This window comes from Taeniopygia guttata, chromosome 1 (genome assembly GCF_048771995.1).
Source record: "Taeniopygia guttata chromosome 1, bTaeGut7.mat, whole genome shotgun sequence".
Taxonomy (NCBI): domain Eukaryota; kingdom Metazoa; phylum Chordata; class Aves; order Passeriformes; family Estrildidae; genus Taeniopygia; species Taeniopygia guttata.
In genome coordinates, this window is record NC_133024.1 from 105,215,540 (window position 1) to 105,232,473 (window position 16,934).

The 16,934-nt window shown below is 35.1% G+C and overlaps 1 protein-coding gene across 21 annotated transcripts in view; it reads right to left on the bottom strand.

Moving 5' to 3' along the window:
* Positions 1-16,934, bottom strand: part of DMD (dystrophin) — a 1,135,802-nt gene that overhangs the window by 229,782 nt on the left and 889,086 nt on the right. For all 21 annotated transcript variants that reach the window (XM_072937290.1, XM_041719931.2, XM_041719926.2 and 18 more), the window contains one exon: positions 6,908-7,097. In XM_072937290.1, coding sequence (XP_072793391.1) covers positions 6,908-7,097 — 190 coding nt within the window. The remainder of the gene's footprint in view (positions 1-6,907; positions 7,098-16,934) is intronic.

Consider the following 16,934-nt stretch of genomic DNA (forward strand, 5'->3'; position numbering starts at 1 on the left):
GTAGGCCACTGACATCTTACATATTCAGGAAGATATCTGCCCTAAGCCAAAATTAATACTTTTCCTCAGTTATGCACTGTACAATTTATCCCTTTTGCATTAACATGTTAATAATCACAATACAATACTTTTTTATTTTTACCTACCTTGGAAAAATACATATTTTGTCTCACAAATGAAAAATTATATGCTCTTTAGCCAAGTGTATTGAAGAGTCTGGTAGGAGGCATAATTGTATAAGGCATAGATACCCTTTTAAACTCATCATCAGAATATATTAAAGGCTACCACTGGGTTTTTGCCTAGTTTTTACTGATTATTCAATTTTAAAATAAATGTGCTATAAGCAATACAAAGTGAATAGAAGAACTAAATGACAGATTAGACTGCACTAGTAAATACTGATGGTCATGGGAAGATGTTATGGCAGAAGTCTTCAAAGTTCTGGTAAATACTCTAATTCCTGCCACTTGAAATTGATGTGTTACAGTGAAATAGGACATTTACTTCCAAAGGGTATGAGAAAGTCCATCCATCCCTTCTTTGGGTGTGTGAGAGCCTGTTTTAGAAAAGCCTACACAGAGTGATGGGACATCCTATAGAAATGGTAAGGTTAGGAGAAAATGCAGGAATTGGAACATGCTCAGAATAATGGCAAACCATCATATCCCTTCTATTCAATTTCTACTTGGCATTTTTACATGCCCTCCTCTAATAATACTCAACACAACAGAACCTCACACTTCATGCTACAAAAGCTTTTTCCATCTAATCTGTGTTTGAAAACCTCTGTTTACAGCTGGTAGGCTTTGAATGCTGATCTACAAATGAAAAATTAGGACCATTCCTCTGGTGTGCTCAATAAACTTTTACAGAGGAAATACATAAATTAACCAAGTGAGAATATACTAAGTTATTTAACATATTTGAAAAATGGGATTTTCTTCTACCATGATTATCAGAACATACGCAAATAAGAAATTAAGATAAATTTATATTCATATTTGGAGACACCTACTTTATATGTGAGATTTCTGATGATTGAGAGCTGTTTATTTTCATGAGAATAGGTTATAAAAGTACTTAAATCTCATTCTTGTACCAGAGAACTAGATATCTTGATAAAACAATCCTTTTACCTCCCAAATGAAAATTTGTGCTGGTAAGGGCTTTTTCTTCTATGTTCTGAAACAGGGAGGGCAGAAGCAGAATACACATTATTGCATCAACTCATAGGCAAAGCTGCAGCAGCAATAAATTTCTGTTTTTATAATAAAGACCATCCAGAGTAAACAAACTGAAAAAAACTTGACAAAAAGTAGTGACATGTACCTATCTGGTTTATTGCTGATTTCTGACCACTTCTCTTTCCACCTAAGAAGAACAGTTGTATTATCATCATCCCCACTGAGAATCAGCACCTGAATCTCCTGTGAAAATATTCAGTATTTGACACTTGCTGTTAACATCAAAGAAACATTAATCCCCTTCCTTGTGACTGCTAATTGCAATACTGAAAAATTTGTGATGATGTGTTTTCAAAATAATATGAACCAACATTTTAAAAAATCCACTCTGAGGAAAAAATTCACTCTGAGATGCTATCTAGCCTTTCTCAGAATAGGTTGTAAGAGCACTTGTTTAAAAACTCAAGATTTTGGAATTTCTTTTCTGTTACTCAGTGGAATAAGAGGGCACTGCTATTCTATTCCAGGTGCTGTAGAACAGATTTTATTTTAGAATTGGCAACAAGTTAGTATAAAAGGCAAAAATGGAGAATTAATCTTTTTTAAAAAAACAGGTAAGGGAAGAAGATTATATGTTATTTTTAAAGTTTTCAGGGAACAATTATAAAGACAAGTGACTGAAAAAGGGTTTCAGAATGGAGAATGACAAAGTGTTTCAGAACAGAGAATGGAAGTACTTGAAAATGATTTACTATTTTTTAGTAAATTCAATTGAAATGAGCAAGAATATTAAGGATACAGTCTCTTTTCTATTTTACAGAGATTCTTCATCTAATCCATAAATCATTCACAAAATGAACCATGTTGGAAAATAACATATGAGTTATATTTGAAATAAATTTGGAAGCAATGTTTTATCTCTCAAAATAATTGATAAATAATTAAAAAATGTCAGGAATATGTATCTACCTCAGATTTTTATTACTGTAAAAAACAGCTGCCTGTTTTTTAAAACTTGTTTTTAAAAACAAGTGAGCACCTTTGAAGAACTGATGAGACAAGAGTGCCTCCCTTGCTGTTCATGCCCCTTAGATGATGTTTTTAGATAAAAAGATCACTGTGAGAAAATAAGGGTACTCCCCATACTGTATATTCTGAGGTATAACTTGAGGCACTGCATATTTTTCATGTTATGAACAGCAAAACTCCTTACTCTAATGGAAAACTACTTAGGTTACAGGCTAAGTGAGCATGAAGGTGGCAATAAAAATCAATCTGCTATGTATTTCATGCTGAAGTATTAACTTTGCTTCATTTATCATATTCTGGCATACTTTTAGTCAGGTTTATACTACCAATAATTTGTCAGTCATCATCGATTATTTCAGAATCATTTTTTAAGCTGTGTATGTAGTACAAAAGCATTCCTCAGTTACTGTTTACCTAGGTGTCACATGCAGTATTCATCATCAGATTTCAGTGAAAAAATCTGTGATTATATTCATCTACATGCTTGATATAAACTGATTGCACTCATAAAGTAAGAGGATAAATCCACACTAACTTCAAAATTCTATCTAATATCACATAAGCTGCATAAGGAGTCACATACAATTATTGCTAAAAAGACAGACCAGGAAAGTACTTCATACAATCAGAGAATTCTTAAGGTTGGAAAAAACCTCAAAAATAATCAAGTCCAACCATTAACCTAACACCACCAATTTCACCATTAAACCACATCCCTAAGTGACATGGGATCCAGGGATTGTGACTCAACTACTTTTCTGGGAAGCCAGTGCTTGTTCCAATGTTTGACAACTTTTACTTTGAGAAAACTTTTCCTAATACCAAATCTAAACATGCCCAGGCACAGCTGAGGCCATTTCTTCTTAGGAGAAGAGACCAACTCCCATCTTGCTACAGCCTCTATCAGCTGAAAGCCTGAGCGTCCTTTTCTCCAAGATAAACATGCCCAGCTCCCTCAACCACTCCTCATAAAACAGGACTGGTCCTAAAGCTGTGCCCTGGGAACAACCCTGCTGTCTTTCCCCAGCTGGATGTGACTCCACTCCCCACCACTCCCTGAGCCTGGCCCCACAGACAGTTTTTACCCAGATAAGAGCACGCCCATCCAAGCCATGAACAGCTGGTTTCTCAGGGAGAATGCTGTGGAAGTTCTCTCCCACACAATCCAGGAACCTTCTAGACTGCATCTTCTCTGCTGTGTTTCTGCATTTTCAAAGGACATTTGGTAAGTTGAAGCTCCCCAAGAGAAAAAGGACTGGTGACTATGAGACTTATGGAATTTGCTCATGGAATATTTCATCTTTCTCTTCATCCTGGTGGGAGGTCTATAAAAGACTCCCACCAGAATATCTGCCTTGCTGGACTTCCCCTGATTTTTAACTAAAACCACTCAACCCTGTTGGCACCAGCATCAAACTCTAGATGGTCAAAACACTCCCTTCCACACAGGGTTGTCAGACCACCTCTCCTTCCTTGCCTATATCTTCTGAGGAATTTATAGCTATCATGTAATATAATATGCTATATGCTATATATATATATATATATATATATATATATATATATATATATATATAATATAGCTATCATATAATATAATATCTATCATCCATATCTCTGTGATGGTAGGTGTGCCATGGTTTTCCAGGTGCCCAAAGGGCTCCAGCTCCTCCTGTTGGTTGTCCCTGCTGTGTGCACCGGTGCAGGCGGACACTGGGCTATAGATCTCCACACTTCTTCAGGGAGAACCCCTAATTCCTGTATGACCATTCTGAGGTGCTTCCGTGGTATCTAACTCATCAATAACTCTTGTATATTTGCAGCCACAAGGATCTCCAGCCTCTACCTCCACTGAGTTCTCAGACCAAAGGACCTCACTAGGACAACATCCCTCAAACATGCTGTCCCCAGGCTTATCTCTAGTGAGGCTGGTTTTACACCTTTGGGACAGGTGTACTCCATCTGTCACCAGCAGGCCTGGTGTCACGTAAACTGACCCACGATTATAATGAACACAGCTGAGAGTTTGTATCACTAGAAGTATGAAAGCAGAAAGTGAAATTAATTTTCATCTCCTTCATATGGTTACTTAACAAACCAGGCCTCATGAGGACACATGATGTATTTCAACTAGAAAAAAATGAAGCAGTACATAATTACACAACTCCTTGGAGTAACTGGTTTGTATCCTTGAAAATTCTCCAGAAAGTATTCTAACTGTGTGAATCACCTCAACTATTACATTGCTGTCAGCTCAGACAAATGATGCATGCAAATACATGCTTGTACAAACAAACAGGGTGTTTATAATGCAACATTTTAATATAATTACATCATCGTGTAATTAGAATGTGCACTTATATAAGTCTCACCTTTCTCCTTCTGCTACTGAATGAACTGCTAACTACTAAGGAAAGATTAATCTTTATTAGCGACAATTGAGTTAATGGTTTCTGAACACGAAAAGGAAAACAAATGCCTAAAATGTGGTATTTTCCTGGACAAGCAACTGCTGCTATGTAAAAAGTTTCTGTACAACAACTCATTATTTTCCTAATTGTTTAAAGGAATAAGATAAAGTTTGAGAGTGTAAAGCAGGAAGCTGATGGATCACTAAAAGTGAGATAAACATCTGTAGTGACAAGGATACAAAGTTATTACTGAACTCAGAAGCTTAGGTTTTTCATTATTTGTTTAGAAAATTATTTACCAAAATACTGGTTTACACCTAGTGGTTAAAAATATCAGATTAAAACAGAATTGTAGCATTTCAAGAGTCCTAGTGTCTATTTTCACATTATCTAATTCTATGGAACTACGTAAAGAGCAAGACATAGACTGCAGATCTAGATCCATTTGTTATATTTGATCATAACTTTTATGCATTCTAATAAACCCAGGGAGTCAAAGTTTCTTTCCAAAGACTCATGAGACACTGGTAGTTAATTAGAAGCACCATTTTATTTTATCTCCTCGGATCTGAATTCAGTCTGGTTGGTGAGAGAAAAAAAAAAAGAAGAAAAGACTTCATGTAGGAAAAAGAAGTAAGTTGGAAAATTCTAATTCTGACCGAAAGAATTTAGGATTTTTTCTATGCTGGAGCAGAGCTTGCGGTTTTACTACACATACTGGATGATAACAAACCATATTGAGGACATGGACTGTATTTGAATATGTCTGCTTTGATACGTGTACAATTTATGTAGTGAGTTTCTTGGAATATACTGATTCTCTGTCATTGCCTGATGTGTTATGTAGGGTAAGTATATTTCTGACCCACAATACAGAGTAAAAAAAAAGGCTTATCACTATTTATGTTTTATGTGGCTGATTGTGTGCATTAGTGAGCAATAACCCCTTTCCACAAAGAACATAAATACATACTTCAGAGACTTCTGTGACGTAGTAAAGCCCCTTTTCCCCTGAATCTTTTATATGCATAAACTGTGTGCAAACTACATATTTATGTCATGTTCTTGCTTTTCATCTTTATACATCAAAGTGAATTGTGAGAGAGAACTCCCACAAGCAGGGTGTGAAGCCTGAAAGAATCAATGCAGCAATACCTGAGAAACAGAATGAAAAAAACATACTCTCTTTCCTGATCATTCAGCTGGCATTATAAAATTGTTCTATTGATAAAATTATGCTCCATTACCCATTTTTAGCAAATAGACAATACTTGCACCACTATCAGGAAAATGTACCTGTTTGGACAAAAATCTTTCACAATAAAGACTTGATACAGAGCACTGGGCTGTGACTACTGCAAATATTACCCATCATAATAAATTAATTTATTTTGCAGCTAAGAATTCTTGAACTACTATATAAATTTATTCTTTTTTTTTTTTTTAATCACTTATAGCTAAATTTTTCACAGTATGTTTTTCATCAATAAATAAACTAAGGCATAGAGTATCCAGGGCCTTAAATCTCCAGTTTTAAACTTCCTGTCAAAAACAAAATCATGCACTATGAGTGAATACAAGAAATTTCTTTACTGAAAAGGTCACTGGGCTTTGGAAGAGGCTGCCCTGGGCAGGGGCTGAGTCAACATCCCTGGAGCTACTAAGATGTGTAGATGTGGCACTTGAGGACATGGTTTAGCGATGGCCATGGCAGTTCTGGGTTAATGGTTGACTTGATGATCTTAAAGTTCTTTTCCAACCTAAACTATTATATGATTCTATCAATACTGGAAGAAAGGGTCCTGCCTTCCAAACATCCAATCAACCTCATATTTAAGAAATTTAAGACCTCAACCAGACATATCTGTATTCCTCTCAACTGTAGTGAAGAAAATGCAATGGAAGTATAACAACATAGTTCAACAGCTCCATCTCAACTAATTAATTTTCTTTCTCCTCAGGATTCTCTGGAACAATAAATACAATATTATCTTTCTTTAAGATTTTTTTCCCCCAGAGGAAAATAACTGTGTGAGAACTGTCCAGGCATTTATTATGAACATTTGCATCGTTATCTCTTTTTATTACCGCAATGGAGCGTGTTGATAATAGACTACCAAATTACCATTTCTTCATGTATTTGAAAGTAATGGAGAAAAACTAATTCAGTTAATCTACAAAGAATAAACTTGATGCAAATTATATAACTTCTATAAATATCAGATATGCTTGATAAACTCTCATATTTGTCAAATGCCTCTATACATGGCTTACCCTTACCTGCCACTGTTTCATGAGGTCCCGAACCATTTTGGCATCCTCTAGTGTCTTTTCTTTGTGTGTAGCATCCTGCAGGACATTTGCAGTTGTTTCAGCTTCTGTGAGCCAAGCAAGGAACTTTTCGAGATCCAGGTAGAATTGCTGCAACATTCTTAGGGCTGATTCCAGAGCTGCTTCACGTTCACAAACCCTGCACAAGTACAAAAAATCAAATACAGTGCTCTTTGGAAGAGAACAAACCTTAATCATTAAATCAAAATATAAAAAAGTCACACTAAAGGTTTTTCATGTACCAGTCAAGGTAAGTTTGCTGATACATTAGCTACAGAACTTCTACTGTATCTTTGGCAGGTAGGGCTCTTTTTTCATATTTTCACCTGAGACGTAGTAAGTGGAATCAGTCTGATACACAATTAAGCAAAAATACTTCTTTCAAAGTACTATGTCTAAAATATGCACAATTGAAAATTGTAATTCCTTGGTTTTGTTTTAATAAAAGATTATTTTTTTCCACTGTTAAGGTGCACTTAGGATTTTTGCAGTAACATTTCTGCATAAAGGTGTATTTTAATTTGACCCTCTGAACAGAGGTACTAGGTTTTTCCTGCTGTAGATCACTGGCATGTGGATGTGGCTGTACATTTTTTGAGTGATCTTTGTATAAACAAACTTATGTCCTACTATCACTATTTTGTTGGAAAATGTTCTTAACCAAGTTGATCCTACAGCACTGGAGACTGCTCACCTGTGTGCAACTCTACTTCTGAAATAATTTTGTTGCAAATGGCTAGAAAGCCTTAAATTGTAACCAAACTTAGAGCTACAACATCATCATCCACACCACTTGTGATCAGCACTCACAAGTAGCTGATATAGCCACAGCCCTTATCCTCTCATCATGCTGAGTGAGGAGCCAGGAAAGCTCTGGTGTGCTGGTACAGAATTTTGTACTCTAAAGACAGGCTTTGGAATTGGCTGGGTATCAGTCAGCAGGTGGTGAGCAGTTGTATTGTGCATCACTTGGCTCTCTTGGGTTCTGTTACTCTCTCTCCTTCTCCTCATAGCTACAATTAATATTAATAATAATATTGGTAGCATATTCAGTGTCATTCCAACCCTCCCTCTCATACCCCCCAGTTAGTAAATTGTTCTTATTTAGCTTTTCTAGAGGAGAAACACAGAAGATTTAGCTTATCTTTCCAATTCTTCTCCCCACTGTAGGGAAGTGAGCAAGTGGTGGATGGTAATGAGTTGCTGGCTGGGGTTAAACCTCAGCAGTGCAGTGCTTCTCTCTTACATTAATTTCTCAACAACTTGACCTACTGCCTGAGAGCTGACTTACCTTCTTCAGATAAGCTGAAGGGCATCTGTCTTGGTTGCACTATCCATATTTATAACAAATGCATAACCAGTGATATAATTTTAAATTCCAGTTGTAATTTGGCATACAGAGAGATTAAGTGCAACAGCTGGTCCAACAAAAACAGGCAAAGGCATCTCTCTGCTGATTCTCTTTATTTCTGCAGGAAGGAGGAACAAAAGCCCTCAGTGTCCCCATGCTCTGATTGGAACTCAGAATGTATTCACGGGGACAAAGTCCTGCTCTTTCCCTAGCGATCACAGTTTCCTAAATGACGGCACTTTCTTCAGACACAAAAATTAGAACATTCTAAAACATATCCTCATCATAGGGATAGGCACACGGTTTGCCTTTTCTTAAAAATCTGTTGAGACAAAGAGGAAAATGCTTCAATTAACAGTTACTCACTCTGCTAAGCAGGATGCAAGTCATTTTTCCTGAACAGTTTTTGTATTATAAATCTCTTCAAAACAAGAAAATATGTTTCTGTTGTTTCTGTACTTAGGAAAATTGATGCAGCAAGAGAGAGGAAATTATTTCTTTTGCTACTATTTGTTGGCTGGCTTGTTTCTACTTATACCTCTCACAGACTTTCTTGAAAAAAACAGGAGCTTTATGAAAATAACAAAAATTTTCAACCCTTCTCCCAGCATTTTCCTCTGAACTGCTTTCTTTGTTACTAAAGACACTAAATCAATTTGAAGACATATTTTTGAATTTAGATTCTTTGTCCCATTCATTTATTTTAAAATCACAATAGACATTGAATAGTAAAAAGGAGAGAAAAAAAACCAAAACAATTACCCCAAACCCTATATTTATCCATGAAGTTTCAGATCAGCATTGGATAATACTCCCCCATCTATTCTACACCATTTTTTATGAGACTGAGAAGATTTGCTAAAAACAAAGGAAATATCACCTCCTGGGGAACAAAATCACATCTATGGACTTCTGTATAGGACCTTTACTCTTTTTAATTAAGCACCTGACAACATCAGCACAAAGGGATCTGTGTTATCCTTTAGGAAAATGTCTCATCAAGCTTTTTAAAAATAATTTCTGTCTCCTCTTATAGTCTGTTCACTTTTGGGATCCTACATTCCCAAAATGCCTCTTAATGGGAGAAAAGAGAGAGAGAGTTAGAGGGAATGTTATCTTTTCTTGCCCCCATCACTCTTGTCTCCTTTCCCCTGCTTGCTTTGGCATAGGTTAATAATATATAAGAACATATTATAAGTGTACATCTTCTCTGTGTTCATCATAACCATAAATTATCACACTTACATGGTGAGTTACAGAACAATCATTAATGAAACTAAGGAGATTCCTTTGTAATTAGAATCAGTTACAGGTTATGTTTTATGCTATTGAAAACAGTTTATGTTTACTTTTGATTTTTAATCTCCTGATAAATCTTCATTAAAGTCAATTGTTTTCCAGAGAGTAAATCATAACTCTTACCAGTAAAAGAAAAGGGAATCTAAACAAACTCAACAGTCACAGACATATGAGGTATCATTAAAAATTATTTATAGACACAGAATAATATTCTGATTAATTCTCTCCAGAGGCTTTTCTATATAGCCCTCAATCAAATTTTAAGGAAGTATCTTAAAGCATTAAATAATTAAAAAAAAAAAAAAAAAGAAAAGAAAAAGAGAAAGAGAAAGAAAAAGAAAAAGATCCAAAGGAAAGAAAATACAAAACAAAATCCAACAGAACAAACAACCCAGCAACCCCCCTCCCCTCAGTTCTCTGAACCCACAGAACAGATTCCAGTCTAATCCTTGTATAATTCAAGTAATGCCCCAATAAGACATGGGAAGATAATATTTAACAATTCAGTTACTCCTATTGAAGAGAGAAGTCAGAAGAAGAAATACTAAAATCTAAACTTAAACCAAGCAGACAAAACTAGTCTCTTATTCTACCAAAAAAGCAAAAAGATTATTGTTCTGTTTATCTTCTTCATACTTCATGGTTTATAATATGTATAATTAATTTTTTCTTGCATTCCAAAACATATAATTCTTTCAGAATTCCAAGGCAGTCAACAGTACCATTTAATAAACAACATATTAATTACTCAGATGTAATTTAGTAAGATAAAATCTTTGCTTTCTAAAACAGTGAATTTAAAATGATTATGGAGTTAATTATATTCTAAAGGCACTTGTTTTCTTAGCCTTACTTACTGCAGAAACAACTAGATTTAATAAGACTGTGAAATGCACTGATGGCATTACATGAAATCAATTAGGGCTCACAAAGGATACTATTAAACTGTTAGTGTAGTTTTCGTTTGGAGCATCAGCCTCTGAGGGCTGAACTCCATGCCCTAGCAAAAAAGTGATTTGCTACCATGCAAGAGAGAGAAGCCTCAATTCCCAGGCTGGAAAACTTGTCTGGCAGCACTTACAATTCTTATTGTACCATGCATCATATTAAGTAACATTAAATAAACACTTAGATAAATACACACTTTTTTTTTTCCCCTCTAAAATATGGGCCTGAAGTAGTATTCACATTAAACAAAGATGCTGACAGATCAGATTCAAAATACTTTAAAACATGTATTCTGTCAACATATTTCAAGAAGTATAAAATGCTAACCAGAAAAAAACAAAACAGCTCAAAACAGTAAAATTCAGGCCAGAAGCAGCTGGTAACAAAAACTGGTTAGCATCTGAGTAAGAGGGAAAGAAGGCAGCCTGCCTATTGCCTCTTATATTTATACAATCCAATAAAAAAATATTAGTTGCAGGAACCACTCCATACCTATATATGTATTTTTTACTCCTCAGGAGGTTTCAGACTCCAAAAGAAAACTGAACTATAGAATAAGTTCTACTCTACAAGGAAATAATCTGATTAAAATAGATATGCTGCAGAAAGATGGTAAAACATCAGGAACTACAACCAGAGGTATACGAGAATATAGGGAAATACTAACAATTTATTATTAGAGTCAGAAACATGGAAAGAAACTCTAGTTCTGTTCCTCAGGATCATGCAAATATAAATAAATAATTAAATAGTGAATTTCCAGAGCCCAGTTCAGCAAATTCAGATGGTGTTCAACTCACTCTCAGTTCAACAGAACTTCAGCATGTGTTTGATACAAAAGCCTTACAGAGAAAATCCTAACTCCACTGAGGACGAATAGCCAACCTTCAGCTGACTTCAAAGGGAACAGGATGTTCTCTGATAGTTCTACCTCAATTCTTTTTTTGGATGAATTTCAAAGACAAAAATTCTTAGTAGGAGAAATCATAACCCTTCAAACAACAATTCTGGACCATTTAACAGAGTGGAGAGAGACATAAATACACCAAAACTCTAAGTCTGGGAGTGAGGAAGTTGGACTACTCTGCTATGAAGAGACAAGACAAAAATGCATATACCCAAAACTGTGTGCTCACAGGCAATTCAGGCAGAGTAATCCAAATCTTTCTCTTAAATAGTGCATGATTTGCAAAGTTTCCTTCCTTAATGATTTTTGAAATAGTTATCAGGTGTTTATCTTAAAAAGATACTTGATTTGGTTTGAGATCTATAATTTTGTACTCACTGCCATGCAGGTATCCTCTATATATTATAGATAATTTATCCAACATCTGAGGAGATGAATTTCTTTTCCCTAACATATGCCTACCTGTTCTCAAACCATTTTCCAAATTTTAGTCATGGAAATGAACACATAACTGATGCATTCATAAGTTTAACTGGTGATTCAGCTTTGCTTCAGCTTATGCAAAGAAATCCATAAAGTTCATCGTAACCTCTTCACAAGCAGCTATTTGGGGAGGAAGTCAAGGATGAAAAGTTTTGTTACAGAAGCCTCACAAATAAAACAAAACTGAAATTGAGAGTATATAATGTAGTTAACGTAGATAATGTTCAACCCTGAGCATTAGGAGCCTTTTCCAAGGGCGTAGTAAAAGGTGGTATTAATTAAGTAATGAACCACTGGGAAAAATGTATGAAGAACAAAACAGCAAATTTATTCAGATTAGTCAAACCCAGAAGAATCTGAATAATTCCAAATGGGAAAAATCATCAGCAATGTGTTAGCAGAAAGTTTCAATAGATGTGTTCAAAACAACAGACACTACAAAGAATATTTAAATGCAGTTTAATCTGACAGGCTCTGAACTAGCTGTAGCCTTGAAAAATTCAGTATTTTAAATAAAGACACACAGCTTAATGAAAATTCCAATATATATTAGCATCTGAAAGATAGTAAAAATGAAAGGAATACATATTTATGTCCATCTTGAACTCACTTTCCTGAGCTGGGCTGGGTACCTTGTCCCAACCAGCAGAAAGGAGAGTAACAGCAGACATAAAAGCAGTGACAAGATCGGAAAACAAATTTAGCTAAAGCAAAATTCAAAAAATACATTCCATACTTCTACTTTTATTTTCCCCAACATGAAAAGAAATAACAGAGACAAATGTCCACAGCTCTAAGGGGTCAGCACAGTACAGAAAGGAAGAGTGTCACCAACGGCAGATCTGAACTAAGATTTCTTAGTGCCATCTTATTTCACAAGTGTATTCTGCTGGTGTCTCCATAGAAAAAACAAGAGAAAACAAGCACTGGAAATGCTGTCTCTCATCCCTTGGAATAAATTCTCACTAAGAAACTTACATGTAAACTACCTCAAAGATAAATCTAATTTCTTGCAATCAGTAAAGGTATATAGTTCATCAGCTGACACTGCTACTAATTAATTACCACAGCTGAAGATCAACCTCAGACATGCTCCAAGCACCAAGAACTCATGGAAATTTTGGAACTGTTTACCATTACTGGTAAGAAGCAGCACCAAAATTTTTAAGGCAAAAAATAACTGAACCTAGAATATGTAAGCCATGTTGTGGGCTACAGAAAATGCATCCAAGCTAGATTTAAAAAAAACCCAACACTAAATTAGCCTCTAACATGATGTGAATTTAAAAAAATAATATAAGATAAAGGAAAAAAAAAAAGAACAATAAAAGAAAATAAGGACAGAAGCAAACATATTACACTACCAAGATAAAGTGCAGGAAGTAGGACATAGGCATTGCAAGCTTGGCCCTTTAGGCCCTTCACAAAACTTTGCTTTTACCACACACTGTGTCAATTAAAGCAATGGAATCTCAGAAATACATGGCATATTTTAGATAAAAATAATATCATGAAGTAGACCCATATAATGCATTGCCACAGGGCACTACTGTGCTTAAGCAGATATATCTCAGATATGTAACTGATTATGTATCTTGCACAAAGGAAGAACCTGCAGAAATGCCAGCTAGAGTGATAGTTCCAAGAGCTATTATTTCTTATCATTTGCAGAAGATAATATTTTTTTTTATATAATTTGCAGGAGATGTAATGCTTAGTAGCTAGGAAGTGCTCCACATTTTTTAAATTAGTCAGGGAATACAAATTTAGGGTATTGGTCAAAATGTAATTGATATTAAATGACAAAAAACATGAATATACAACATAATCTTTTTCTTTTCACAAATTCCCTGCTTACTTACTGTTTCCTATTTTATGCACCTGTATCAGATTCACCATAAATGCTCTATCCTCAAGATTTACCAGTGGAATCTCACTTCTCCTCAGTGATTTCTCACCATGCCTATTTTGGGATGTGCAAGAAAACCACATTGCTAATTCTAATGGTTTCCAATCTGCATCCTGTGCTGCCCCTTCCCCAGATCTCTGCCTTGGTCAGCCAGAGTCACGACCATCAGCCTCTTGTGCCACTGACCTTATCAGGAGTAATGAGGACTCGTTATTTATTGATTTCTTTGTGACTTTATATAAAACATGTGATTGAAATTTCAGTCATAGCTAAACAACACACAAAAAAGGCAAGCACTGCTGTTGTCAACCTGACATGTTTGGTGGTAACCTCCAAAGAGAGACTAAGCGTTTAATAGCAGACTAAATTATCCTCGGTTTCAAGCATGACTGACAAGCCAGTGAGGGGAAATATTAAACTGCCTGCACAGCAGCTGAAGAAATACAAAAATACAGGGAAAACACCAGGAAAAAAAAAAAAAAAAAAGCTATCACAGTAATAACAAGGCAAACACAACATGACAACTGAGGTCAAATTCCTTTTCCTGGCACTATGCTAGTCCATCAGCATTATTAATTTCTGTTCAGTTTGTCTTAACGGATATGAAGCTTGATAAGAAGTCTATTGAGGGGACTGAAAAGACATTCATTTTTTCTACGAGCTTTGGATGACAGCAATAATCAGTTTTCTATAATTTGTTAATTTATCTACACACTAATAGAAAATAGATTTAAGGCTAGACTTTCAGGGCACACAGTATAAGCTTCTGTTCTTGTTCAAACAGAAACAAAAATTTTCTAATTACTGCAGCAAATCTCACCTTTAAGAGAAAGAACAACACATTTGTCTCAATTTTCTAATGGGATGGAAACAAAAATTGACATTTATGTTCTTTCATAAATCAGACTTATTCTTCCTTTAGTACCTTGCTCCTTCTTCATCTCCTGCATATGCAAAAGAGGAAGATTTCTGAAATAGAACAGTTCTTTGATATGCCCACATTAAGCTTCAGTTATGATTCAAATCTGGTCACAAAACTGCTCTCCTTTTAGAATTCTGTTCCATAAACTATTTAATGATTTTGTTCAGTTGAATTTCCATCGAACAGCAGAGGCATCCTCATTTCAACAGAAAGGAGTAAAGAGCATTTAACACACAGTAATTATGAACAAAGAAACAGAATTTTCTTTTAATCAAGACCAAAATAAAAGCCAAGAATGAGGAAAAAAAGTGAAATAGCAAATGTCTGAGCAGGAAGGAATGGTCTTCTAAATGCATTTCCTGCTTAGTTTCGGTTGATAACTTGCTCACACTATGGCCTAGCTGCAAGATACCAGTGCTATTCTCCTTTAAAGTGTGTACAATTAAATCATTAACACTCCATTACAGTTGGAGCATGGTGCTAGTAACACCAAGGTCCTGGGGACCATCCCAGTATGGGCCATTCACTTAAGAACTGGACTGGATGATCTTTGTGGGTACCATACCTCAGAATAGTCCGTGATTCTGTGATTTAAAACCAAAAACAACTAAGCTCTCAATGAGCTGAATTCATGGTGCCTAGAAATCTGAGCAAATCCTTTGTGGAACATACAGAAAACAGCCATTTAATTCAAAAACTGCAACACTTTTTGCTGTGACGTTGTTTTTTTTTTGGTCTGTGGGAGGACTTAGAAGACCTACAGATGATATATTGCCTTTTTAGAAGAGATAAAAGTACTAGGCTATATATATACTCAAGTGGTGGGAAAATTTGGTTAGACTCATGCTAAAACTTTTAAGAAACTCATCCCTGAAGTCACAAGGATCCAGAGATCCTTTTGTCAAATACTGTATTACTGCTGCTACTCTCTCCCAAAATAACTCAAGAACTCTTTCCTTTTTATAATCATGAAAGAGTTTCTCAAAAATCACAGGAATACGTTCACAAAGGTGGAAATGATGACTCACACGTTATTCTGGGTCACATTGCCTTTTCAGTGCATCCTACCAGCATTTTGAAATCATATCCAAGTCTATATTCTCAAAAATTAAACCAAAAACATTCACTACTACCAATTGGATTCTCATCTTGGATCTGATGTCAGCACTGCACAAAAAAGTGCTGTCAGCTAAGTGGAGAACTAAGATAAAACTAGAATACAAGCAGTTAAGATGACTTTCTAGATCTCCTGATTATATGAGCTTTGTCTGGCATCTTCATTTACTTCGTACAATATATTTTTCTTATATGTTATGAAATATCATCATTCTGAGGGATGTCAGGAGGAAAAAATAGCAAAGCATTGTTAACTGATGTCATTGCTGGTAAGACTGATCTTATATTTTGTACCTAAATATTTGCTTGAGATTGTAGGCAGTTAGTAGAATGTCTTTCAAATACATTACCTCTCTTTCATCTATTATCATAGAATAATCCCTCTGCACCAAATGTTTTTTTAAGTGTGCTTTTGAAAAAGGATATATTAAGAAATTATATAAGTAAAACATAAACCAAAAAACATAACAAATTAAAATCAATTCACACACTTGCCATTCACACTCTTCTTATAGTCCTTGTCTGAGGATTTAAAATAAAGGTAACTGGTTGGAACAAATAAAATAAAAAATACTTAAATCTCTTGTCAGAAAACAACTCTTAGGCAACTTTAAAGACATCCATATTCTAAACACAAAAGGCTTAACATTTTTGCATCACAAGCAGCAAATACAGAATTTTTCATTAGAGTTTGCTGGAGAATAACTTTTGAGAAGTGTGGAGTGCTTTACTGACAAATTAGTTTCATGAAAATGAAAGGCTTCTTATGCCTACTTCTCTAATAATAAAGGCATGAGGATCCCATATGTAATTCAGACTTTTCAGAATAATGCCAGATAAAATGTTTTTTTCAAATCTTTGTTTTATTCAAAATAATAGTCAACAGAGATAAATTAGTATGTTGGTGTATAAAATTATTTGGTCCTTGACATAATCTCAACTGTGATACCTCAGATTGCAGAGATTCACTTTTGTTCAGTATGACCAGTTTTACTGATGTAAAGTACTTTAGTCCTTACAGATCTCATACCAAGAGAAGTT